General features: G+C 32.5%; 3 protein-coding genes and 1 long non-coding RNA gene across 4 annotated transcripts; 2 read left to right on the top strand and 2 right to left on the bottom strand.

Annotated features, from left to right (window-relative positions):
- Positions 1 to 3,405: 3,405 nt before the first annotated feature.
- LOC143054425 (uncharacterized) lies at positions 3,406 to 25,064 on the top strand. Its single transcript, XM_076227431.1, has 5 exons — positions 3,406 to 4,238; positions 21,089 to 21,269; positions 22,665 to 22,750; positions 23,471 to 23,566; positions 24,927 to 25,064. The coding sequence occupies exons 1-5, from the start codon at positions 3,767 to 3,769 to the stop codon at positions 24,929 to 24,931; spliced, it is 840 nt and encodes a 279-aa protein (XP_076083546.1). The 5' UTR covers positions 3,406 to 3,766; the 3' UTR covers positions 24,932 to 25,064.
- On the bottom strand, positions 5,934 to 7,369 carry LOC143054428 (uncharacterized). The gene is made up of 2 exons (XR_012971673.1): positions 6,922 to 7,369; positions 5,934 to 6,135 (listed from the first exon to the last, which is right to left on the bottom strand). It is a non-coding gene; the product is annotated as an uncharacterized LOC143054428 (long non-coding RNA).
- LOC143054427 (uncharacterized) lies at positions 8,403 to 14,438 on the bottom strand. The gene is made up of 5 exons (XM_076227433.1): positions 14,257 to 14,438; positions 12,308 to 12,487; positions 11,318 to 11,515; positions 10,580 to 10,692; positions 8,403 to 8,515 (listed from the first exon to the last, which is right to left on the bottom strand). The coding sequence occupies exons 1-5, from the start codon at positions 14,321 to 14,323 to the stop codon at positions 8,447 to 8,449; spliced, it is 627 nt and encodes a 208-aa protein (XP_076083548.1). The 5' UTR covers positions 14,324 to 14,438; the 3' UTR covers positions 8,403 to 8,446.
- Positions 23,576 to 24,926, top strand: LOC143054426 (uncharacterized). The gene has a single exon (XM_076227432.1). The coding sequence runs from the start codon at positions 23,623 to 23,625 to the stop codon at positions 24,277 to 24,279; it is 657 nt and encodes a 218-aa protein (XP_076083547.1). The 5' UTR covers positions 23,576 to 23,622; the 3' UTR covers positions 24,280 to 24,926.
- Positions 25,065 to 27,364: the final 2,300 nt, after the last annotated feature.

Genomic DNA, 27,364 nt, shown 5'->3' with positions numbered 1-27,364 from the left:
TATAATGGCAGAACAAATTAGACAATAATAAAAATAATTTCAATGAATTATTTTATTTCATTCTGAATCAGAAATATCCGTCTGTTGGTATGAGTATGACTATGGTCAAACTGATACTGGACAGGTCTGTAATAGAGAACATGATAATGTTTAGACACAAACGACTTAATAAAAACACATTTCAATTGGTAGTTCACTTTATCAATTTTATGTATAATAATGATCAGCTTTAACTTAAATATTACAACGATAATGGGTCAACACAGTCAAAAGTAAAATAACAAAATTTACCGAGTGCCGAGAAAAACTCAAAATGGAAAGTCCATAATTAAAATGAACTTTTAATGCATGCTACTACAATACTTTAATCAAGGTTATGGAACATGACGGGTGTCACACGTTGACCAGGATCTGCTTACTCTTCAGGGCCGCGTCTTATATCATCCCTGATTGTCAGTATCATGACGAGTGTCACAAGTTGACCAGGTTTTGCTAACTCGTCAGTCGTGTCTAATATTATCCCTAGTTTTCAGTGTCATGACGGGTGTCTCATCGTTGAACAGAGTCTTATTACACTTCAGGAGCGTTTTATATCATCCCTGATTGCCAGTTTCTTGACTGATGTCACATGTTTAACGGAGACTGTTTACTCTTCAGAAGCGTCTAATATCACCCCTGGTTTTCAATAAATGACGGGTTTCACATGTTGAACAGGATCTGCTTACTCTTCAGGAGCATCTTATATCATCCCTGGTTTTCAGTGTCATGACGGGTGTCACATGTTGAACAGGATCTGGCCACCGTTTCACAAAGCCTTCTTAACTTACGATCATCGTATCAGTTTACGATCCGTTTACGTCTGGTTCTACGTTCCCGTTACGTGTGTTTCACAAAGGCATCGTAAAGGACTACTAAGTTGATCGCAAGTTACGTCCTGTGTATCATCGTAAGTGTATCGTAAACCGAGAAGAGTGCTTTCTTTCACGTCCTCACTTTTTACGAGTATGGCATGCCAAGTTAACATTTTAAATAATTATTACGGATGGCGAATTAGGACGATTTGTTTATATCAATATTAATGCAAGTAAAGAATTTGAGCCCCTTTTCAATAATCAAGATAAGACACTTTTATTATAGATATAAACTTAATACAGAATTTAGTACGATTAAAAAATTATGCAAGTATTTCTGAAAATTATTCTGCCTGACGAAAGTAGTATACATTTTGCACAGGGAGGGAGGCTTTCAAATACTTTCTTTCATTGAAATTAAATTACTACGGCGGTTGAGAGAACATGGTATATATTGTTCATTACATATATTAAAAACACTTTGAACAAATACATGTACTCTTTTTGAAGACAAAAACAGATAAATGTATTAAACAAAACTATCTGTCACAGTAAGAGTCTGGGGGGGGGGGGGGGTATTTAATTCTTTGTTCTGTACGTACTTCTTTTGCCATTCTTATCTATTCTATCCTTTTGCGATAGGAGGTAATAGTACTTAGAATTCGAAGATGGGCATTAATTTTATAAGATATACAGCAGCATTAGTTATCCAACATTTAGAGTAATCTATAATTTGATAGAGTAAAATTTGATCACCAGAACTAAATTTTATCATTCATAGCCCAACTGTCAAACGTCCAACAAAATCAATATAGAAGAAAAATCCAATCAATCAATAGTTTTGGAGAAATATCAACGTATATTTGCCATTTATACGTAGTAAAAAAAAACTTGTTAACTGTCCCCATTTAAAAAAAAAAAACCAAAAAAAAAAACCAAACAATGTCATCCGTCCTCAGCATTCGTCTTCCAGACCTTAACAATAAATTGTTCAACTTGTTTTTAGATTGGAAAGAATTGTGGATCTTACAAATATGAAACTGAAGACTTAGGAATCATTCCGACGAAAGCGACGTTTTGATTCTGATATCACCTTTTAATCATGTTAATTGTCCATAAATTTTGACATTATGAAGAAACTAAGATGACCTTCGACTAATTTTGTTATTTATTATGTCCTTTTGGTCAGATAGCTCTTCAACTGTTTCTGTTCTTTTTGCATCCTCGGTTCCAAATATTCGGTTTTAAGCGTAATTGATTAACAGAGAATAGCTCTTTTAGTTGTTTATGGCCTTCTGTTATTGCATCTGAGACCAACGTTAGATATTGCTACTACCACGAAAAATAGCGCTCAGTAAATATTTGATAAGGAATTTTTCTTAGAAATGCTGAAATAGATATTTCAAATTATATTTGAAAATAAAGATTGCATTTTAAATTTTCACATTATGATAGAGAAAGAATAAAATATAATATTCATAGACTTCGGAAGACACAGATTATCAGCAAAAACGTTTACTTAGCATTGTCCCATGTAACAAACTCAAAACATAAAACTCAAACAATTCGCGAAATGTTCACGCAACTCTTCGAAATTTTGCATGAATGTTCTATGACGTGATATATTTCAGTATTGGTTTTTATGGCCGTCTCCATATAAAATTTGAATAGATATTTTAAAAAGAATATGAAAAAATGACTGTCCCAATGGAAATTTGGTTTGGAAACTTGAAACATTTCAGTTAAAAAAATAAAATTTTGACATATAAATTATTAAATTGTAAGCACGATCGTTTTGTACTTAGTGTAAGCTCCATAAATCTAAATTAACAAATAAATTGAGCTACATACTCAATTCAAAACAATAGGTTTGCAATGTCTTGCGGAGATGTCCGAGTTAAACTTTCATGCTTTCACAAAACTTTTACGGCTAAAAAAACGGATATTTGATTTCGTGAAGATTATATTCTGGCTTTGATTACTATACCAATAAAAAATACTTTAAAAGTTGAAGATGTTACATCAAATTGTATTAAGATTACAGGGTTATCTATAAAAAATAAGGATTAATGGAATGTCTTGCAAGGTTGTCCGTTAACAATATTTGACGTCGCCACAAGCGTAATATGGGACGACATGAACTGCATTCGCGGGTTCCTTCCTCCACTTAATGTAAATGTCCCAGTGGCGGATCCAGAAATTTTCATAAGAGGGGGCCCACTGACTGACCTAAGGGGGGGACCCGCTCCAGTCACGCATCAGTGATCCCCTATATAAGCAACCAATTTTTTCCCAAAAAGGGGGCCCGGGCCCCCTGCCCCCCCCCCCTAAATCCGCCTTTGTGTCCTACTTTCAACAAAACGAAATGATGCGCATATTACAAAAATACACATCTATAAGACGATCAGAAATTTAAGAAAATTTCAGTGTCATAAATATAAGCCATTTAATTGTCTCTTGTTCCACTGCTTCAATAAAATCATACTCGGGTTGAGTATATAATGCAGTAATATTCCCCCAAAAAAAACACATAGTTACTAGGAGTAAAATTTAAGGATGTCTGCTGGTGTCGTTTTTGACACTTTTTGCGCACCGTAATTTATAAAGAAAGTCGTAAAAATGTAAACAGTGTTTGACAAAACTAAATCAATAAAATGGTTGAAATATGAATAATAGTTATAGATTAATCATTTTATAACGTATATGTATGCTACTATTAATAAAAATAAACATAGACGACATAATTATACGACAATATTAAATCCCGCGATTTCCGGTATTTGTTTACATGGAAGCAGCCGACCACTTGACAGCTTCAACGGAGAGTCTAAAAGAATTTATAGATGTCATTTTACACCGTTTTGATAGTATTTTATATTTTTTATAGTCTTTGAAATTTTTATATATTATTTATCATGGGAAAACTTCGCAATAATGGCTTTAGAACATTGAAACAATTAAGAAAACTCGTGTCCATTCGAGAGGGTCAACGAAAACGATATTTTGAAGAGGATCAGGATCTAGCTTTAAAGTCACTTCATACAGATCACTCATATGATGTAACAAGTAAAAAAATAGTCCCAGATATTTCAAATATTGTTCATGAAGAAGTTTTAGACAATGACGGAAATAACTTGACCCCAACAGATGACTGGAGCATTGGTCGTAGAGTAGTGGAACTTGGTGTTATTGCTGACCACCTACAACAATGTAAACACTGTGGTCTACCACTGTCTCTTCATAACATCATTGATATAAAGACATATGGCTTGGGGTCAGTCTTGAAAGTGTTGTGCACAAATAAGTCGTGTGGGAACATAAACGCTATCCCAACTGGAAAACAACATGACCACAAGATTTGGGATGTAAACACAAAGTTAGCTTTAGGTAAATATAACAAAATAAGGAATGAACACAGAAACACATGAAATAAAAATTGCAAAAAAAATTGCATGAAAAAACATAGTGAAAAGATCCTCTTTCCTGAAAACGTGAATTAAAAAGGTAGACTTAATATGTAAGGTTCACTATATAGTATATATGAGGGAGGGTAGGAGGGGTCCTGATCCCGAAATCCAGAGCTTAAAAACACGAAATCCTGAAATCACGGGCTTAAAAACATGAAATCCTGAGGTCCCGAAATTTGAAAAAGAAAATTCCCGCATCCCGAAAAAGGTCCTATCCCCCCTCATATATATACAGAAACTAAAATGATAAAAAGCTGAAGTCAGCCGATATCCCCTATAAATCAGAAACTTTATATCCATGGACGAAAGAAAATTTGGAGAAACTCCATCTTAAAGAAAAGTATTTGTATGTTTGGGCATTTGACTTTCTAGGAGGGGGGGGGGGGGTGGTAGTCTTTTCATGTTGACCAGGATATTGTTTCACCCGCTATGCAGATGATTTTTTCCCCATATATGTTCAATGTGGAAAGTTTCTTTTCTTTTATTGGCAAAATGCGGGCCTGATTATTTTTTTTAATCTAAGTGCGGGCCAGATATTTTATTTTGACAAAAATTAGGGTACCCTTACCTAAAAATCAGGCTTCTGGTGAACTTCTGCGGCAGACCTGCCGCAAACCTTGCGGCAAAGTTACCGCAAACAGTTTGCGGCAACCTCGCTGCGACTTTTTACCATGCAAATGAGGTTTGCGGCAGATCTGCGGCGACTTCTTATTACCATATATATTTTGCGGCGAACTTCTGGCATAATTTTACATCCAATCAACAGGTCTCTATAATATTCAAATAAGTTTGCGGTAACCTTGCGGCAAACCTCTGATAACCATGTTTAGTTTTTGGTGATCTTCTGGCGAACCTTGGATTGCAATATATAGTTTGCGGTGAACTTCTGGCGAACCTCTGATAGCCATATATAGTTTGCGGTGAACTTCTGGCAAACTTGTGATAGCCATATATATAGTTTGTGGTGAACTTCTGGCGAACCCCTGATAGCCATATATAGTTTGTGGTGAACTTCTGGCGAACATCTGATAGCCATATATAGTTTGTGGTGAACTTCTGGCAAACCTCTGATAGCCATATATACTTTGTGGTGAACTACTGATAGCCCTATAAGTTTATTTTTTATTCAACTTTTGAATGTAATTGAAATTTTAATTATATAAATATTGAATTGCAGCAAATCTTAGCAAAATCAATATCATATAAGTAAACAAACTAACATCCTTTTGGTCAATTTGGTCAAAAAGCATGATATTAAGGTTCACTTTTACATTGATTGTGAATCGCGATCTCTCTTCAAATTAAGTTGTTGAATTGCATTATAGTTGCTCAAATAACATAATTAGTGAAGTCCTTATAAAACATCTACATGTATTTTCAATTCAGAAGTTTGAAACATATCTCAACTTGTTATCAATCAGTTAATTTATGCATTTTTTCAATATTTTGATTGCATGAATGCATTTTCATGGGCACAATAATAATTGCTAGGTGTAATTTTTTTCTCATGGATGCTAATTTATATAAAAAAAAACATGCATACTACTTACACAATGCAAATCATGACTGAAAGACTTATTTCACTATTAATCCATAAAATACAGTAATTCTGACACGTATTATTATCCATTTTAATTAATTATACTATAACTTCACATATATCAACATGTATACATCTCACAAGAAACTTTTTATCCATTTAAAAATTCATTTTGATTTTCTATTTTCTTTGATGGCACGACACATTGTTCCTATTTTACTGTTTATGGCTCGGACTACCTCTGTTCCGTCCATTCCAATGGAAGTTATTCCATATGCTGAAAAATAAAGGCATTAAAATTAAATTTTCATTGAAGAATGAATATGTTGTTCATGTACGTTTATCAATCTGATTTTGATCTTTTTTAATTCATGTCATGCTTTAGTTAGCTGTTCAGAATGTAAATTTATAATTAAAGTTATTATCATTGGTTGATTCAGAACTTTTTATAAGGGGGGGGGGCCATTCTAGAGATTTTCAATATAACCAATCAAATTTTTCCAACCTAAACCCCCACCCCCACCCCTTCAAGAAAATGATGTTTTTTGTAAATAAAATACTATCGGACAATATTTTGATGCCCAATTAATATAGTGTTGTTATCAATGTGAAAAATAATGTTTTTATATGCAGAATCCATTTTTATAATCAACACCTCCAAATGCAAACCGCCCATATGCATTTTTAAAAGCTAACCTTACAAGAAGACATGCTCATATTTATGTGAAGAAACTAGATTAACCATATGAAAGGTATTAACACGTGGATTAAACAGAAATCTTTAAATGTGTACAGACTGTGACTTAATTCCACCTACACGGTTTATATCACATGACCACAAGTACACATTCCTTATAAAATTAATGAAAATTGGTGAAACAAACATCAGTGTTTTAATGCCGTTCATAAATGTACCAAAATTATCATGAAACATATTTTTTCATTAATATTTTTAGAATATCAACTCAAAAGCCTTCACAAAAAAATACGATTTTGATAGCTACTGCCACTTTAACAGCTTGAATATAAATTTTAAAAGACTTTAATATTAAAGTATTCATACCTTTCAAAGCTTGACCAACAGGGGTCTTCAACAGCATCATTGCTGTTGTGTTTCTCAATTCTGATGGTTCATAAAACCCATTTATAACCAGCTTCAAACAGTGGGGTTTTGTTTTTCCCCTGAATAAGCTTTGAGTGTTGGCCAGCCACTTTGCCTCTACAAAAATTGAATGGCCATCTGTAAATTTAACAAATCCCTGTGGGATTTGTTCTGGACTCTCTGCTACTGCCTAAAATCACAAAAAACAACATAAAACTTTGAAATTTTAATGTGGATGAAAACAATTAATAATAATGAAAGTATACTTAATTATATTAACTATAAATAGACTGGGGCAAGAAAACAAATCATGATGTCCCAAATTAGTATTTTTCAGTAGTTTTTTCTATATAAATTGTTTTTTGAATAAAAAAGCATATTCACCATATTGATCGTCACTTGCGTACTTTCCGTAATTTAAAAAACTCTGTAGAAAAAGACTTGTCACATGGCAAATGATGATAAGTTTTTTTTTGAAGAATAGATGTACATAAACAGAAAATAACTATACTGTAAACTTTACAAATCCCTGTGGGATTTGTTCTGGACTCTCTGCTACTGCCTAAAATCACAAAAAACAACATAAAACTTTGAAATTTTAATGTGGATGAAAACAATTAATAATAATGAAAGTATACTTAATTATATTAACTATAAATAGACTGGGGCAAGAAAACAAATCATGATGTCCCAAATTAGTATTTTTCAGTAGTTTTTTCTATATAAATTGTTTTTTGAATAAAAAAGCATATTCACCATATTGATCGTCACTTGCGTACTTTCCGTAATTTAAAAAACTCTGTAGAAAAAGACTTGTCACATGGCAAATGATGATAAGTTTTTTTTGAAGAATAGATGTACATAAACAGAAAATAACTATACTGTAAACTTTGTTTCATTTTACTTGATTCGATTTGGTTGGGAATCATATTTCATGGCAGCCCACTTTTTCGCTGATAAAGGGAAGATATCAGTGGGTACAAAATGATTCTTGTATATCATGCAAATTACTTCTAAAACAAATTAAAAGCCAGGTATAGAAATAACACATTATAAATTGTTTATATGCTGCCGAAGCATTTTCTTTGATTTATTTATTTCATTAGTAATCTCGCCTTTAAGGTTAAACATTTCTTTTAAAAGGCATAGCCTATAATCTTGTCAACAATTTTGACTTCTTATACAAATAATCACAGCTACACTTTGACAGATATAATAATGTTCAGTGGCAAATATTTTATACAGGTATGTTGAACATCAAAAATAAAGTGAATAAATTTGCTAACAAATTGTTAAAACGCAAATTAACTGACCTCTAGTGTAGTTATAATTAAGTTGCTTTAACTTCATATGTAATGTTTAACCATGCAGCTTTTCTTTAGTGTGACTACTGAGAAGACGATTAATAATTTTGTATCTAACAATAATAATTGACGATATATGCATTTTTCAACACAAATGCCTCTACTTGGCATGTAGTGATTGCTCACATCAGTATTTTCTTTTCCAACATTTCCAAGAGGGGAAGAGCTGGGTTCCTTTTGTTGAAATACTTCTGCAGTGGAAAATAAATACAATTGATTAATGTACAGTGTACAATGTATAGTGTGTTTATATCAAATATTTATCACAGTTTATACAAAATATTCCAGTTTTGAAAATGGGGAGTCCAGACAGATTTTGATGAGCCCAGGACTCATGGGGTTGCCTTAGTAAGAACCCTGTATTCATATGTATTTAACTGAAAACATATAATTGTTGCTTCCGATAAAATTTATTTAGCTAATTACTTATATGTGCAGATGTACATGTATTATATTTAACAAAGGAAATTCAGAGGTATACACATAAAATTGAACATCATAATTGCATTTTGACCAGTGATGAGGTACAAAGGTCAATTGAACCACTCATTTATTCAAATATAATGGACCAGGTCAGAAAATGAATAAATCCACCAGCTTAGATTTTATAGAGAAAGTAGGATATTTATCTTAACCTTAAGGATGTACTCTGGTAAGGTTATGTAATTTGTGTCAAATGTTCGGACTCCTTGGTGTTTTTCCATACAATACAATGTAAAATATTTTGTCCCCTAACACCCATTTATTTTTTCATATAAGACTTAATAGCTCATTAAAGGTCATTACCAAAGTTTTAGAAGATTCTTGATTTTCTTTCTTTTGTTTTGAGACCCAACAAGTGAAACTGTGAGCTACTGCTCACTGATGATACCCCTCCGCAAGTGGATAATATTAATGGTGTAAAAATATGCAAGTGTTCGGTAAACAGGAAGTTGTTGAGTGATGAATCTGAAAACGCATCACACGGTATACATGTATAGCTGACTTATATCAAGCCTGAAACCAAATTTCAGAAATCCTGGTAGTGTAGTTCCTGAGAAAAATGTGACGAAAAATATTCATGGGACAGACGGACTGACTGACTGACGGAAGGACAGACAGAGGTAAAACAGTATACCCCCCTTTTTTTCAAAGCGGGGGTATAATAATACCAATGCTAAATATATAAGGTAAAAGTCAGAGTCAGCCTTTTCCAGCCATATTTTAAATCTTAATTAACTGGAAAAGGAGGTCCATGGCCTATCAATATTTTTAGCTTATTTTTATCTTTAATTGATGCTCTACCAGCTTATAGTATCAATTTTAACTTCTTAATTTATAAATTTTCATCTAACCTCACCGGAGTACATCCTTAATTTGTAAAAAAACAGCTTGGTTAATCATGTAGGATTTAAACATTTGTTGCATGCAATTATAAAGTCATGTCTGAAAACACAAAAATAAAAGTATAAACCTAATTGTGCTTTAAACTTCATTGCCTCATTTTTCCAGTAAATGATGTCGCTGTCCTGTTGCCTCTGGTAGGATTTGTAGCTATTGATTTCCGTGTCTTTCAAAAGACACTCCCCACACCCATTGTCTGATAGTACAGACAGGAAGGAAGTTGGATTTGAGGCTGTTTGTGACAGAGACTGGTTTTTGTCACTGGACTCAAGATATTCAGCATCATCAGATTGAGTGGTAATAGGGTTATTATTACATTGAGACATGCTTTGAGATTCAACATTAGAACACTGGAAGTCATTCTCTTCATTCCTTGGTGTTACATTCAATTTAAGAAGTGTTGTAGAGTTGTCAGAGATAGATGGTGGTGGTTCAGATGACATGCATTGATTAATTTTTTGACCAGGAGACATATTGGGAATCATGCCAAAATCACCAAAGACTGGGTATGCTCTTTTGTTAGGTCCAAACATTGGATAAAAGAATGGAGGATAAGAACTGTAAGGGGATGGGAAAGTAAAAGCTCTACTAGAAGGAGCAGGCAGGGAAGCATCAACAGGACATGCTTGGGATGGTGGAGTATCCTTAGAAGGGGAAATGGGTTCATATGCAGGGGATGACTGAGACATGAAGCTAGCCTGGGCTTGACTGTTAGTAACAGTAGATGATGATGTACTGTTAGTAACAGTAGAAGGTGCTGCTGTACTGTTAGTAACAGTAGAAGATGCTGTTAGTGTACTGTTAGTAGCAGTAGAAGGTGCTGTACATGTATTAATAATAGACACACTTGTTAAGTTTTTACTAACACTCACATCATGCAATGCTGTTATTTTCTCTTTTAGACTATTCTTAAATAGCTCTTGAGCTGTCTCAATTGCTGTCTGCTTTCTTGCTGCTTCTGTTTTCTTTTTTTGTTCATTATTTTCTGAAGAATAAAATATTTTATTTAGTTTTGGTGTATCAAATTGCTAATGAAAAAAAATCATAATAGGAATACTTTAGAAAAATATGAATTTGTACTATTTTAAAGTTTCTGACAAAGAACCAGTTTTAAATTATCAATCGCAAGTAAATACATGTATGTCAAATTTGTATTAGTTTATCTTCTTTCTTGATTTTTTGTTTATGACTTTGATCATTAAACATGTTAAAGTTGAATTTAATTTAATTTTAACAATTAAATTTGAGAATCCCTGAAGAGACATTGTAATTGTTGAAATAAATATAATATTCCACTATGATCTAGTGCAGTAAAATTGCTGCTGTTAGTGTTAATTTTCTTGATCTTTATCATTTTTTGTATATGTCATTGTTGATTTTTTTTGTAAAATTATTAAAGTATATTGTATCTGTAGTATATGGTACATGTAGTAGCACTTTCTTTTTATTCTGAGAAAAGGGGCTATTTTACATGCTATGGTTTATGCACAATGATAACCATCAAACAAAAGTTAGTAATTAATGCTTTATAATGCTTAATTAGATCAATCTTTTACTTTTATATAATATAATTAAATGCTGAACTTGTGTAAATTATTTTGTCTATCAACCTTTCTTTCTTTTTTTGATGGAATCTGCAGCTGGTCTTTCTTCATCTTCAATATTCTGATCTTTTTTCTTTCTTTTTTTGAGGGAATCTGCAGCTGGTCTTTCTTCATCTTCACCATTCTGATCTTTCTTCTTCCTTTTTTGAACCTTCTTCTTTGATTCTTTGTCATGTTTGTATTTTAAACAATCTTCTTTCTTCTCTATACAAGAAATATTTGTGGATATTAAACAATAAAATATTGTCACGACACTTACATGACTTACACGAGTAAGATATAATGGCATGAAACTTCTCACCTTAAGATGTACAGCCTTTCAATATTTCAATGAATTGAAAGTAACAATCATGAATGATGAAATTTGATGAGTTAAAGCCTTTTACAATATTTTTTTAATAACTTGTGTGGTTTTTTTTTATGTCGTAATAATGTTACACATGCACTGTCTCAGGTTGGGCTGAAAGTTGGCACCTGTTCAATCATAATTAACTAATGAACTAACTATAAAATCAATGGTTTCTTTCTTTATTTGATATCTTATTTAATACCTACATGTATAGTAATTTGCTTATTGCATGGAAACAACTGGAGTTTGGAGGTTTTTTCCCTGAGGCCAAATAAAAATATATGTGTGGTTCCAGTAACCCTACCGTCCTTACTTTTTCGGCTTAAAAATAGCCTACCATAAAGATTTTATTGTCATTTTTCATGAAGCACTGTTAAAGTCAGAATGTTGCTCCCATAGACTCAATGTAAAAAAAAAAAACATAAAAAAAGAAAAAATCCCTACCTAACTACCCTATCTTTTTTTCAGATGTAACTGGAACCACACATACTTTTTTATTTGGCCTGAGAAAAAATGTTCATGTAGGTGTTGAAGGCCTTACGTATGCATGGTGACCTAGAGTTGTTAATTTCTGTGTCATTTGGTCTCTTGTGAAGAGTTGTCTCATTGGCAATTACACTACATCTTCTTTTTTATATGTAACATACCACTTTCAAATTCTATTTTCCCCGGGTATAGAATTCCATCGATCCATGGGGCTTCCACCTGATCTCCCACTTGAAATCTCTTGTCCTCTCCGGTCTCTCCACTTTGACCGTCCTCAATCTGATTCGGTTGTAAGGGTGAACTTAGCTCCTGGTCCGAATCAAACCGGACAACAAACCATTCTTATGGAAATAGATAAATTGTATATAGGTAAATAAAATAATCCACACAAAATAGAAAACCTATAGTAGCTTAGCTTACATGCCTTATTCCTTAAAATAAAAAATAATATAAAAAAAACTATAGTACATACTAAATGAAACAAACATGCACACAGAGATATATGCGACCTTAAAATCAGGCTCAGGAACAGGATATATTATATAATTATAATTAACTTAATTATATTAAGTTGCACATAAAAAAGACTTGCAAGCTAACATGTTTAACCCTGCCACATTATGTATCGTATATGCCTGTTCCCCAACAGTAGCCTGTAATTCAGTGGTTATCTTTTGTTGCTGTGATTCAATCAGATTTGTTATTCATATATGTTATTCGTTCATTTATTAATTTGTACATGCATGCATATATATATCATGTATATATATGCTACAAGTATATAATATTAGGCCATTAGTTTTCTTGTTTGGATTATTTTGCATTTGTCATTTCAGGGCCTAGCTTTTATAGCTGCATGAGTGATTGGCTTTACACATTGTTGAAGGCCATACGGCAACCTCTTGTTAATTTCTGTGTCATTTTGTGTCTTGTGAAGAGTACCATTGTCTAATTGCCATTCTAATATGACGCTCTTCTTAAGCTTTGGGTACAAAGCCATGTTCTAATTCAAATAGAACATGGGCTACACGTGATTGACGTCACTTGTAATTGAAATTGCAACGTCAGATGAATTTTGAACAACGCCAGAGATCAAAATGGACATTTTTGTTGGTGTTGCTCGCTAGGAAATTAAATAAAAACATTCTAAAAGTAACTAAGTTTAAATGCTTCTGTTCTTTTTTTATTGATAAACTGCTGATTTTCTATAACGTTTTTGGGTCATGAAATAAAAATGGCGACATTCCGAGCGTCTACTATAGGTCCGCTTCGAAGTGAAAAAGTTCAAATATTCCTATTAGAATCGAAATAATATTCTATATCCTGCCATGCTCTATGCGCATTTTAACATGGGTAGGCATAATATTTGTAAACATTTAATACCTCGCTCACGCTCGGTATTAAGATATTAACAAATATAATGCCTACCCATGTTAAAATGAGCATACATGTAGAGCATGGCAGGATAGAATTATTTCTTAAATGACACGTACACATCTCTTTATAATATATATAATACACCTTATCGTTTTTCCCGGCTGACCCGGCCGCTTGAACTTTTGAGGCATACAACAATCACTTTTCCATTGTGGCGTCAGATATTTTGTTTTGTGACGTCATATTTTTACGGGAACCTGTGTAATATCCAGTAATGGCGGACAAATATGGCGATAAGGTGTATTAATATTGTTATTGTATGCGTTTAAGAAATCAAATCAGCTGACAAGCTGGACAAAATTTGAAACTGTCTTATATATATATGTTATTAGTTTACTTAGCATTCAGACAGCCACAGAACATATTTACATGCACCCCCCCCCCCCTTTTTCCCTTTTTTTATTTTATAAAAATAAATGTGCATGCCCTGTTAGTACATTACATTTTTCTTTCAAAAAGACGTACATCATGAAATCGAGATTTTGACAAGAAATTCGAGATTAGACAATTGATTTTCCTGGCATAATATTCAACTTACACTGTCTATCAGTTAGAAGGTCTTAGAATTTATCAGCAATGGGCTATAAAACTTAAATTTATTAGAACAGAAAAAATGATCGAAACGAAGTTTTTCCAGGAAAATTTAATAAAAGTTTTGTTTAAACCAACTTACTCTCTTCGCCAGAAAATCTTCCTGGCAGTTTAACTCTTCTTTTCGTGTTCATGTTGTTTGTTGACATTTTCTTCACTTCTAGATTTGTTTCAAAATATTGAATTCAAAGCGGAATTCACGTAGCAATTTGATTGGTCAGAAAAGTCGATTAGTGAAAGTTATTTTTAACGATACGAAACAAACTGATTTTAGTTAATAAAATAACTTTTAGATAGAATATATAGATACATACAAATTTGCAATAAATTTGTACGTACACATACAATTTATTTACATAGAAAGTGAATTGAAACTTCTTTGTATATATATTTTATTGATCTACTTCACTAGATTCGTTTTATCAAAATAAATTTCCGCTTCCGGTATATGCCGATTCAAAACACACGAACGAGATCCAGAGAAAACACATTTTAAGACAAACTATGTCAAAAGAATCGTTATACATGGATGATTTATTGTTGGATAATAAGGGTAAGTAAACCATATACTTAGAAGCGAGTTTTTTACTGTATAAACACAATTCTGACATATATAGCACATGTTGCAGGTATGATAAATTTATTTGTATCGTACAAAAATATAATATTTAGGCGTACATGATATTGTTTATCAGAGTATATTAAGTTGGACCGTGCACTTCTCATCTGTAATTGGCAGATACTGACCAGAATCAACGAACTGGTGATATTGCCATACGTTTAAGGTGCATATCCCCCCTCCCCCCCCCCCCAAATGGAATATACAAATTAATTAATACAAAAATGTAGACCTTTTCGCTATTTGACAATCTGAAACACTTGACCCCTGAATTTGTGACACTTGAACTATAATGATGTCAAACACTTTAACTATAATGACGTCAAACACTTTTCTTTTGTGCATCAGACATTTTTCTCTTAATTGTGTCAGTTGTGAAGTCAAATTTTACGGAACCTCAGCTGTCATGTCTGTATTACCAGTAAATTGGCAGTAATGGCGGGCAAATAGTGAAAAGGTGTATTACAATTTTAGATGCAGTTCGATCAGCTTTGTCATTAGCTGCGGAACCGTAGCTCTTAGGTCCTTATGTTATTTTTTGACTATTTGGGACCATTTTAATTCTTGTGACGTCACGACGAGATTCAATATGGCCGAACAAAATAGGCGGAGAATGTATACAAATGGAAATAATTAGATAATAGTGTTAAGGAAATGAATATTCAAACATAAATAGGTACGTCATATCCTAGAAAAATATCTAACGAAACGAACCATATATATTGACAAGTTTTGCATGGATTATAAACAATATATTTTTGAGAAATAAGTGCGACCTGTACCTGGGTCGCAATTCCGAACGTTTTGAAATAGGAAAAATCCGTAGCTCTATGGTCCGCAAATAGTAAAAAAATAACATAAGGACCTAAGAGCTACGGTTCCGCAGCTACTTTGTCATCATCTCAAGTGAAACTTTAATGTACAAATTGTTTAAAGTGTACATACATTGGAAGAAAATATATATATGTCAAAAATGCGATTAAAAAAAACCCAATGAATTTGTCCAATTAGAATCGAAATAATTCATGTCAGTCATAGATTTGTTTTCATTTAACCATGGGTTGGGCATTTATATTCTTATTTTACCCCTCGCTAACGCTCAGGGTAAAATAATCGTATATAAATGCCCAACCCATAGTTAAATGAAAACAAATCTACAACTGCCATTAATTATTTCTTATTATCACATCATTCCCATTGTATTCTGTATTGCCTCTTTTATTACAATGCAACATATTAAAACAAGAACCGAAAGCTATTTATACTTTACTAAAATTTAGTGATCAAACAAGATTTAACAAGAGCGACAAGACTTTTCAGGTGTGTCCTGTACATAGGTGGCGTTGTGATTCTGTATTGAAAATCTATATTTTTTGCACTCTTTTTATTCTATTTTTTATCATCTTACTTTCAGGTAATGACAACCAACCAACTAGAAAAGTAGACAAGCTTGGAAGAGTAAGACCTAGATCATACTGTCACAAGAAAAATCCACCGAAAAAAGCAAAAAAAGGTGAGTCAGCAGAAGAAAATGTAGATGTTCCTGAATTGGTTACTGAATTGGATCAGAGTCCAATAAACTTATTTGTTGACCATTTTAAGACATCAGACTCAGAATTAGACACTATTGTTAATGAAAAAGAGGAAAATGATGACTCTGAGATTATAGATACTATACGTAGCTTGATTGAAGGGGCAACTTTTCAAAATAAAGATCAAAGTAATGCAGATGCTGGTGATTTAATATCTGATGAAAAATGGCACGAGTTAATGGACCACCCAGAAATAACAGCTGATGATGCCGACAATTTTTTTGACACCGCTGAATCAAAGAATGAAAATGTAGACAATTGCTATGACTTTGAACAAAATTCAACAATATACCCTGGTCACCATATGACAATTTATACTAGTATGGTATTGATTTTACTTTATTCTATGTGTCATAGCATTAGTGGTGCCCAGTTGAATGACTTGTTAACAATCATTGGTTTGCATTGCATGCATTCACATGACGGACTTAAGAGTATGTACACTTTCAAAAGATTTTTCACAGATCTGCAATCACCTATGAAAAAACACTATTATTGTTCAACTTGTTTCGGTGACATTAATTTTGATGCAGACGTATGTCCGAATGAAAATTGTCAACACCAGTTAAACCAGAAGAAGAAAAGCTACTTTATTGAAATACCTGTCAAACACCAAATTAAAACATTTATGGAAAAAGAAGGAACAGTTGAAATTTTGAATCAAATATTTAAAAGAAAAAAGAAAAATATTTTGGGAATAGAAGATATATATGATGGGAAACTTTACAGTGATTTGTCTAAATTAGGTGGACCATTGTCAGCCAAATATCCTAACAATATTTCTTTGACATGGAATACTGATGGGATACCAATATTTAAAAGCTCAAAAGTTTCAATATGGCCCTTGTATCTCACTATATAAATGAACTGCCAATCAAACAGAGAATGCAGACAGAAAACATGATTTTATATGGACTGTGGTTTGGAGAATCAAAGCCTTTTATGGGAGGTTTTACAAAACCTCTGGTCAACACTTTAAAAGATATAGAAACAAATGGAATAGATTTTGATTACAATGGTCAAACTCACAACAGTAAGTGTTTTTTAATTTGTGGCACTGCAGATTTACCAGCAAAAAGCATAGTAATGAATTGTAACCAGTTTAATGGACAATATAGCTGCCTCAGATGTATGCATTCAGGAGAAACATATAGAACCTCAAAAGGAGGCACTGTCAGAACTTTTCCTTACAACAGCTCTGAACCAGACCCTGATAAAAGAACAACACAAGAATGCATTAACAATGCGGTAACAGCTATACAAAATGGAACCGTTGTGAATGGTATTAAGGGACCATCTTTTTTAATGGCCCTTAAATATTATGACTTTGTAAAGTCATCTAGCATTGACTATATGCATGGAGTATTACTTGGTATAACAAAACTGTTAATCAATTTATGGACTAATGGAAGCAACAGTAAGGAACACTTTTCAATATCATCAAGCATATCTATAATTGATGAACGTCTGAAGAGGATTAAACCACCCTCATACATAACCAGAGTACCAAGAACTATATCAAATCACATCAAGTATTGGAAGGCATCAGAATTAAGGACATGGCTCTTCTTTTATTCTCTTCCAATTTTATGTGACATACTACCTGAAAACTATTTTCATCATTATTCTTGTTTTGTTGAAGGAATTTATCTCTTATGCACAGATTGCATTACTCCAGATGATTTGAAAAGAAGTCAAACCATGTTATCTTACTTTGTTCACATGTTTACAGCATTATATGGGCAAAGATACATGACCCTCAATATGCATTCACTTTTGCATTTGCCCGAGTGTGTGGAGGACTTAGGCCCAATGTGGGTATATTCATGTTTCCCTTATGAAAATGCAAATGGTTTGCTTACCAAACTTTTCCATGGAACACAGAATATTGAGCTTCAGATCATTAGTTCATTGAGTATTGTTCAGAATATGCCAAGTTTGCTTTGCAATATTGAGGATCCAGTTCATAAAGCATTCGCAGAAAAAATGCAAAATGTGTCAGAAAATTCAAAAAAATATACTGGTACTCTTACTGGGTCAGTACCAGTTGGATGCAAGATGAAAATGCATTTGTCAGATGAGGTGTATTCAAAGCTTATTACAACTGTCAAGTTTAAACCTTCCAAGTGTTTATGTTTTAGAAGAATATCACTTCGTGGATTTACTATTCACTCATTAGAGTATAGTAGAGTCAGTGTAAGGAACACATACACAGTTAAATATTTTGAGCCTGAAAGGAAAAGTCTCTGCTATGGATCTATTTTGTACTATATTCTTGCCAAAAAATGTGAATGTTTGGATGATTTGTGTAGTTGTGATTCCTCACTAGTTGCTGTGATGCACAGATATGAAGAAACAAAAACTTCAATCGTGAAGCCGAACTTTCTTTCAGTAAAAGCTAACCATATCAAAGTTACTAAAAAAACATGTTTTCTTTGTGTTGTGGATACATCAAAAATAATGTCTGTAATGGTGAATGTTAGAATTGATGATATTGGAAATTATTTTTTTTGTGAAGTGCCAAATTTAAAAGAATCTGATTAAGAGAAAATTACATGTTTGATCTTTGAATAGAATTTATTTATTCCAATTATACAAGTTGTTTTTTTATCATTTAATGACATTATAATGAGCATTTATATAAACACTTGACTGTAAACACATTTTTTCCCACAAGCTTATTTTCTCGTTTGAATTGTTTTACATTGTCTTATCAGGGCCGATTATAGCTGACAATGCGGTATGGGCTTTCCTCATTGTTGAAGGCCATACCGTGACATTAGTTGTTAATGTCTGTGTCATTTTGGACTCTTGTGGGCAGTTGTCTCATTGGCAATCATATCACATCTTCTTTTTAATATTATATTGATATCTACCCAGATACAAATAACAAATTACAATCATGATCATTTAGAGCTGTCCTTTTATAGAATGAAAAACAAAAGTTCAATCGTATTGTAGCTTTATTCGTGTTACATGTATTTGAATAGTCATTTTGGATGTTTGAAACAATATTATTGACCATGTTGACATATAATCATGGTACAGTGAAACCTGTCTAAATAAAACTTGTTCTGATGTCCAATCATATCACATTTTATGCATTGTGAACGATTAAACCAATACCTGCCAAAACTAAGGAAAATCTTGTCCAGTAGAGGTTCAGTTTAGACCGGTTTCACTGCCGTCTTTAAATGCTATATAGAAGGTCTGCAACTTCCAACACTAATATGAATAGGGATTTGTTCATTTGCCATATTTTTATTAGGGAAAAAATCCAATAATTAAAAACTACCTGCATTTAAAAAAAGAAATTAACTTAATTTGAAAGAACAACTTAAATACACATTAAAAATACGCACAGGATACAATAAAGTAAAGTCATGACATTTTTTAAATAAAGAATAATTACTTGTTTCATCACATTATAGTTGCTTCTGTCCTTGAATATATACTTTTAACATTAGTTTGCCAGTGGATCACCAATGGTTGTCCCATATATGGATTCTGAGATTTTGCGGCGAACTTGCCGCAAAATGTTGCTGTTGTTCACCAGAAGATCGCCGCTGATTGTCCATATTTGGATTATGAGATATTGCGGCAAGTTCGCCGCAAACTTTTGCTGTTGTTCACCAGAAGATCACCGCTAGCGGCGAACAACCGCAAACAATTTTTGAAGTCTTTGGCGAACAAAATAAGTAGCCGCAGGTTTGCTGCAAGGTTGCCGCAAGGTTGCCGCAAACTTTTCAGTTTGGTAAGGGTAGGGATATTTTCCAAAAAAAAATAGCCACTCTTCCTCCCCCAGAAAGTCAAAAATGGTCTGTGCTAAATCTGTATTTGATCATAAAACATTATTAGATTGATCAGACCCCATACCAATTCAACCTGATTTGGGCTGATTAAACTGTGGGTGTAAGATTTAATTGAAACAACAAAGTGTTTGGTATATTTTCATATTGGGTAAGAAGGTACTAGAAAAAATACATTGTATTTTTATTTATACAGCCACTATAAAATTAAAAAAACCAACATGTATACATGTATGTAATAAGCTTTGAACATGATGAATGTGACAGTCTTGTCGGCATGCTGTCTTGTTTAATAGAAAATAAAGGAATATGGATTAAATGTACATGAGACAAAATCACACAAAATACATAGAAGAAAAAAATGAATAATGAATGAACAGGATACTGACCTAATATCACTTTATTTATAACATTGACTCAAGATTTCTGTACAAATGTTTCTATGACCTTAAACATGAATAGAACTGCACTCAATTAAAATTTTGACTGTGTTGCAGTTTTGATAAAATATAGATGGACACCTTTAAAATTTTCAAGAACTTTTTCAAACCAATTTTGATAATTATAAAACTTATCAGTTATCTCTTATTATATACTGTTCTTACAAATTACCAAGTTTGTTGGTATTTTGTTTAAAATGCCAAACCTATAGGTATTATAGGTATAATGATTTAATGAATAGTTAAAAAAGCTAAAATGTTCAGTACAAACTAAATTCAGATGGTCACCTTTAAAATTTTTCGTAACTATTCCAAATCAACTTTGATTTTCATAAAACTTATTTGTAATCTCTAGTATATACTATTGTTTCAAATAACAAAATCAATTAAAAAAAATTACAATAAATAGTTAAAAAATATAATTAAGATTTACATGTTTTTCAAATATTTTTAGCTGCTATTGATCTTGGACTTGGAGAACACCAGATAAATGGCCTTCTTTCCATTCTTAATATCCCTACAGTCAGCCACTGCATGATTGACAGCAGAATAAGAGAAGTTGGAGATGTCATTGAATCTGTTGCAGACCAGTCAATGGAAGAGTGGACAGAAAGAGAAAAAGAAATGACTAGAGAGTATGATCATAATTATTAGTTTATCACTCCTATTTTAACATGTATACAATGATATGAAAAATATCCATATTCATGATCTAAAAATTTTATTCTTTGAAAATAAATATACAATACATATTCCTTTTCCGAAAATATAAAACTTATTTGGCAATCTTTAAAAAAACAAGGAAAGGCCAGTTTTTAGCATGTTTTGTAGCAAGCACAAATACATCTACATTCCATATCATTCCTTAACATTATAATGTACCAGTTTTATTAGGTGATGATGATGGGGGTGATTAACCACCTTGACTGGCTGTGAAGCCCTCACACGGTCAGATTAATAAGGTCGCAAAAAGGCATCATTGCAGGATAATTTATATTTTACCCCCCCCCCCCCACACACACACTGTATTTTAAATTATCTGATTTTTGTCTGCCCATATTTCTCATAAGGCCAACTCCTCCATTACGGATGGACCAATATTAATGAAACTTGACACGGTTATAGTACGTACACAACCTGAGGCTGTGCATGAAGGAAAAATATTATTTTTGGTTAGAATTATTTCAAGGGAGATAATTTAATTTATTTAGTTTTATATAGCAATAAATGGCAACAAATCTTGTAAGCACAATTACTTCTAAACAGTTCAATCAATAATGATGAAACTTCACACAGTTGTTGTCACCACCTGAGGATGTGCATGAAAGAGGATATTTCTTTTCAGAATTTTTATCAAGGGAGATGATTGCAATTACTTAGTTTAAATATCACAATATACATTGTAGGTCTTGTACATGTAAGCACAACTAGTACTCCTCCTAAATGACTGTAGCAATATTAATGAAACATTACACAGTTGATTTACATTAACAGAGAATAGGCATACAGGAAGATGTTCTTGGTCTGACGTATTTAAAGGGAGATAATTGAACTTACTTTATATAGATGTAGTTATTTTGTTTTGTTTCCATACACTTACTTAAAACATGCAAAGTTTTCTCGTTTGAATTGTTTTACAATGTCTTATCGGGGCCTTTTATAGCTGACTATGCAGTATGGGCTTTGCTCATTGTTGAAGGCTGTACAGTGACCTATATTTGTTAATGTTTGTGTCATTTTGGTCTTTTGTGGATAGTTGTCTCATTGGCAATCATACCATATCTTCTTTTTTATAAAGACAGATAACTCTTGATCATTATTAATTTTAAATGTTCTGTCATTTTAATATAGCTATGTAAATGAATGTGTATTCCTTTAATTAAAAGGCATTAATAATAGTGCTCAACACATTCATTCTGTGTCAGAAATCTTATATGCTGTGTTAAATATATTTAATCACAATCTTGTTAAGCTATATATTTTGTGTTAAAATATTTTATTTTATAGTTTGTATAATTATTTCCCTTCAGATCTGATGGCAATGACAATGTTACAGTCTCGGTTGATGCTGCATGGCAAAGAAGAGGCAGTGGCAGATCTTATGACAGCCTGACAGGTAAACCCTTTTATCCTTATTTGGACTAATGATTAATCTGACATTTAAATAAATAAATACAAATGTATACATGTAGACAATGTATAATACAAAACATGCAGTTTTTATGATATGCTTAATGAGGACCCAAAATTTGTATACGATACCCTATAGTAATCAGTTTGTATTTCCATCTTGTCTGTCAGCATTTCTTATGTTGTATGATAACTCAATTGATCGATTAAAGTAAAATTTAAGACATTATGCTAAGCATCATTAGAGTAAGCTTCCTTTTGATTTGCAAGTATTTCCAATTTTTTTGTTTCTGAGTAATGAACTTAGGATTCATCTTTTCGTGACAGAAGTATTTGATTTTTTTTTTTTGTTGGAGGATACATCATTGGATTTATTATAGGATTAAACTCATTTTTTTCTAGAGGTTATTGATGTGTTAGCTCGGTAATGAATACACGTCAACGTTATGTTTCCATAGGCAACGTGAGTAGTTTCGGCAACATGGTTTATCGAAGTGTAAACCTTGAATAGAAACTAACGGACCAATCACATTCAAGTATTTGTGGATATGCAAATCATATTAGAATTATTAATTCATAATGAACATACTTTACAACAGTTACAACACTTGCAAAAATGAGTTTAAATGGATACACTGTCAGTTGATTGAGTTTATTAATAAGTTTTTTTGAATAATCATATTTATTTAATATTTATTTCAAACAGGACACTGCTCCATGATTGGTTCGAAAACAGGAAAAGTAATCAACTACAAGTGGAGATCTAAAGCCTGTCGAATTTGCCAGAGAGCAGAGACATCAGGTAATATTCCTAGAGTTCATAAATGTAATAAGAATTTTACAGGAAGTGCTAAAGCCATGGAACCCGATATGGTTGTCGATATGGTCAAGGAGTCACGGTCAAAGGGTGCTAATATAACTGCAATTATTGGAGATGAAGACACGACAACCATTGCCAGACTACGTGCAAAAGTAGATCCAACAATTGTAAAACTATCAGATAGCAACCATATGAAAAAACCCATTAGAAATCGTCTGTATGAGCTCAAAAACAAACATTCAACTCTATCACCTAAAGTCATCAGTTATATAATGAAATGCTTCAATAACCTAATTGCTCAAGGTAAAGGACAGCCAAAAAAGATTGAAGAAAACTTACATGCTTTATCCAAACACCCCTTTGGAGATCACAGTTCCTGTTCCACAGATTGGTGTAGATTTATTGCAGATCCAAGCATCAAGTACAAATCTTTACCTTATGGTAAACCTTTACAGGATAAGGCATTACAAGAATCATTGACAACATTATTTCAAAAATATATATTAAATTCAGAAAAGTTAGCCAATTTAGGAAGTACTCAGAGTAATGAGAGTTTTAATAAAAGTGTTGCAGCCAAAGCACCGAAGAACAGGTTTTATGGTGGGTCTAGAAGTCTTGCATACCGTGTCGCTGCAGCTGTTGCTCAGAAAAATACAGGGCACAGATACACAGTAGATGTAAGAAAAGCATGTTGATTGTTGAAATTCGTTTACTTTGTATTTACTAGTTATTTCCAATTTATATGTACTAAAAACAGTTCATGAAAGGAAGAAAATATATATATAAAAAGGGAGATAATCCAGCTCAGTGGTTTTTCCACCAGAGTTGAGTGGGATATTCTTTTGTGAGCTCGATAACAGTACATGTATTTCTTGTATTTATTTTATGATGTTTTTCTTCTGATTTTATGCATGCATCTGTATAACATATATAAGAGACATTTATAAGTATTTTCTGCAAATAAGTTTCATTAAGTTTTCAAATAGTGAAATTAAAACTCATTAAGTCTCTTATTGTGTCCTGTTTTTTATAAGAAATGGAACTACCTTGGATTTCAAAGATTTTTAATTTAATAAAAGTGAATATGATATCCTGAGTTTAAGGCATTGAAACTTGTCACAAAGTAAGCCATTAAAATCAAAGAGGTCTTTGTTTTGGATTGTTTTTTTAATCAAAGACCATCATGGCCTCAAAAAGAATTTAAGTATATTTAATTATAGTTTCAAAAATAAGCTGCTTTGTTGTTTATCTATTGTTTATGTTTTCATGTTGTCTTATAGTTTTCACATGTTATATATATATGTAAATAGCCATGATCACCATACATGTCTTATGATTTCAGGTTAATGTGTCAAGTGGATTGTCACCAGGACTTTACACAAGAAAACTTGCAACCCTAAGAGACATACAGGCCAGAAAGCGAAAAGCCGTAGCCATTACAACTGAGGCAAAACTTCGTAGAATTGCATTGAAAGCCAGTCGGTAAGTGTTATATAGTTTGCACCACATTCTTTGTGGACATATATTACCCAGTTTGTGATTTTGAATATAATTTTAATTTTTCAATTGCAAACTTGATGGTTACATGAGGAGATATATAAAAAATGTATTTCCAGCTATCAAAATTCAATGAATGTGGTTTAATTTTAACTTACAAACTGTTTTCTTCATTCTAGATAATGTGATCCCTGGATAAAATAATATGTTTAGATTCTGAAAAGCTTTGCGCAATAGTGCAATGGATACCCTAAAAATTATTGTATTACTATAAAATTAATAAGAAGATGTGATATGAGTGCCAATGAGACAACAATAAACTCCATCCAAGTCACAATGTATAAAAGTTAACAATTATAGGTCAAAGTACGGCCTTCAACACGGAGCATTATAACATTTATATTTTAATTTATCCATCATTTCAGACTTTAGATCAGTTAGAAATACTAATTTTAAGGTCAGTTACCAAAATGTTAAGGTCATTTTTTAAAAGTGGATTGACTATAAAGCCCTTCTATTGTGCTTGAATTTTTATCCTTTTTTTTATTTTTAGCAATCAGTCTAGTTCCACTTTTGAGGTACGAGAGGGGGTATGTTACCAGTCCAATACCATGATTGACACTGCGACTGAAGATAGTGACGAGAAAATTTTGGAGATTCCTGCACCTAAAAACAAACCAGTAGAGAATGACAGTAAACCTGATGTATCAACAATGACACATATTTACTTTGACATTGAAGCTACAGGACTAGGTAAAAAAGGAGCTTATAGAAACAAAACCCTCACTAAAGAAAAGACAATATTTAATCTTGCATTTAGGTCCATTTTGCATCGAGAACTTCACAATATTTTATAGCAAGAATACTCCACCTTTAGTAGTACAGTATGGTAGGACACTTTGTCCTTTTTATGCATGAATGATTCTTGTTAAAATTTGTGTCACTGAGATACTATGCATTTTGCAGCATTGATGATTTCCACATTCCGACAGACAACAAAAAATAGTCATTGAAAAACTAAAGGCTCCTGGCTTCAAACAAGTACATTTGAATTTGACTAGGTAATGTTTTGAATCAGGCCAAATAAAAAAGTATGTGTGGTTCCAGTTACATCTGAAAAAAAGTTAGGGTAGGTAGGTAGGGATTTTTTTTATTTTATGTTTTTTTTTTTACATTGAGTCTATCATGTCTATGGGAGCAACATTCTGACTTTAACAGTGCTTGATGAAAAATTACAATAAAATCTTTAGGGTAGGCTATTTTTAAGCCGAAAAAGTAGGGACGGTAGGGTTACTGGAACCACACATATATTTTTATTTGGCCTCATGAAGATTAGTACTAAATCTTTCCCATTACATCACACCACTCAAAATCAGCATGCAGGTCACCAACAATTCATACAAAGAAAACAGCATGTAGGAATAATTTATTATTTCCATTCTGTAAAATATATTTCATTATTTTCTTTATTTCTTTCTTCAGGTAGAACTTCACATATAACGCAGATATCAGCAAGGAGAGGTCTGGAAACATTTTCTAAGTACATTCTACCAGCCCGTGAAATAACACCTAAAGCAGCTGAGGTTACAGGATTGACATTCCAAAATGGTTCTTTGTATTTACTTGACAAAATAGTCCCAGCTGTTGGAGTGAAGGAAGGACTGACTGGTTTTATTTCATTTTTAGAAAAATCAACCAATAATGTAATCTTTGGTCATAACATATATAATTATGATTGTCCTGTTTTGTACAATGCCTTAGATAATTGTTCTTTGCTTGATGATTTTCAAAGCAAAATTGTTGGCTTTGTTGATACTTTAAAATTGTTTAAACTTTCTTTTCCTAATCTTGGCTCATATTCACAATGTAAGTTGTGTGACACATTAATTAACCTTTCTTATGATGCCCACAATGCTGAAGATGATGTTAATGCACTTTTTAGATTGGTCAATGAAAAAATTGACAATTTTACAGATGTTCAGAAAGCTTTTCAATCAGAGCTTAGTGTATGTTATAATTATGTGTCATTAAAACAAATGAATAAAAATGTGCCTTCACTAAAACAGATGTTGGATGATAAAGTTGTAACTAAAAGAACGGCAAATTGTATTGCCAGAAGTGGACTTAATTTAAGTCATTTACAACTTGCTTATTCCAGAAATGGTAGAACAGGTATTAAAGATATTTTTAGTGAACCCTGTGGGTCCAAAGCCAGAGTAACCAAATCAGCAAAAATTATTGACAGTGTTTCAGACTTTTTGAAAGAATTGTAATGTCAGAATT

This window comes from Mytilus galloprovincialis, chromosome 12 (genome assembly GCF_965363235.1).
Source record: "Mytilus galloprovincialis chromosome 12, xbMytGall1.hap1.1, whole genome shotgun sequence".
Lineage (NCBI taxonomy): Eukaryota > Metazoa > Mollusca > Bivalvia > Mytilida > Mytilidae > Mytilus > Mytilus galloprovincialis.
This window is presented reverse-complemented; position numbering and strand designations above follow the sequence as displayed.

Coding starts and splice junctions, on each gene's coding strand:
- LOC143054425 (XM_076227431.1), top strand. CDS start 3,767: ATGGGAAAACTTCGCAATAATGGCTTTAGAACATTGAAACAATTAAGA. Junction 4,239..21,088: donor AAACACAAAGTTAGCTTTAG/GTAAATATAACA, acceptor AAATATTTTTAG/CTGCTATTGATCTTGGACTT. Junction 21,270..22,664: donor GAAAAAGAAATGACTAGAGA/GTATGATCATAA, acceptor ATTTCCCTTCAG/ATCTGATGGCAATGACAATG.
- LOC143054426 (XM_076227432.1), top strand. CDS start 23,623: ATGGAACCCGATATGGTTGTCGATATGGTCAAGGAGTCACGGTCAAAG.
- LOC143054427 (XM_076227433.1), bottom strand. CDS start 14,323: ATGTCAACAAACAACATGAACACGAAAAGAAGAGTTAAACTGCCAGGA. Junction 11,516..12,307: donor GAAAATAGAATTTGAAAGTG/GTATGTTACATA, acceptor TTTCTTGTATAG/AGAAGAAAGAAGATTGTTTA. Junction 8,516..10,579: donor AAATAACAGCATTGCATGAT/GTGAGTGTTAGT, acceptor TTTCCACTGCAG/AAGTATTTCAACAAAAGGAA.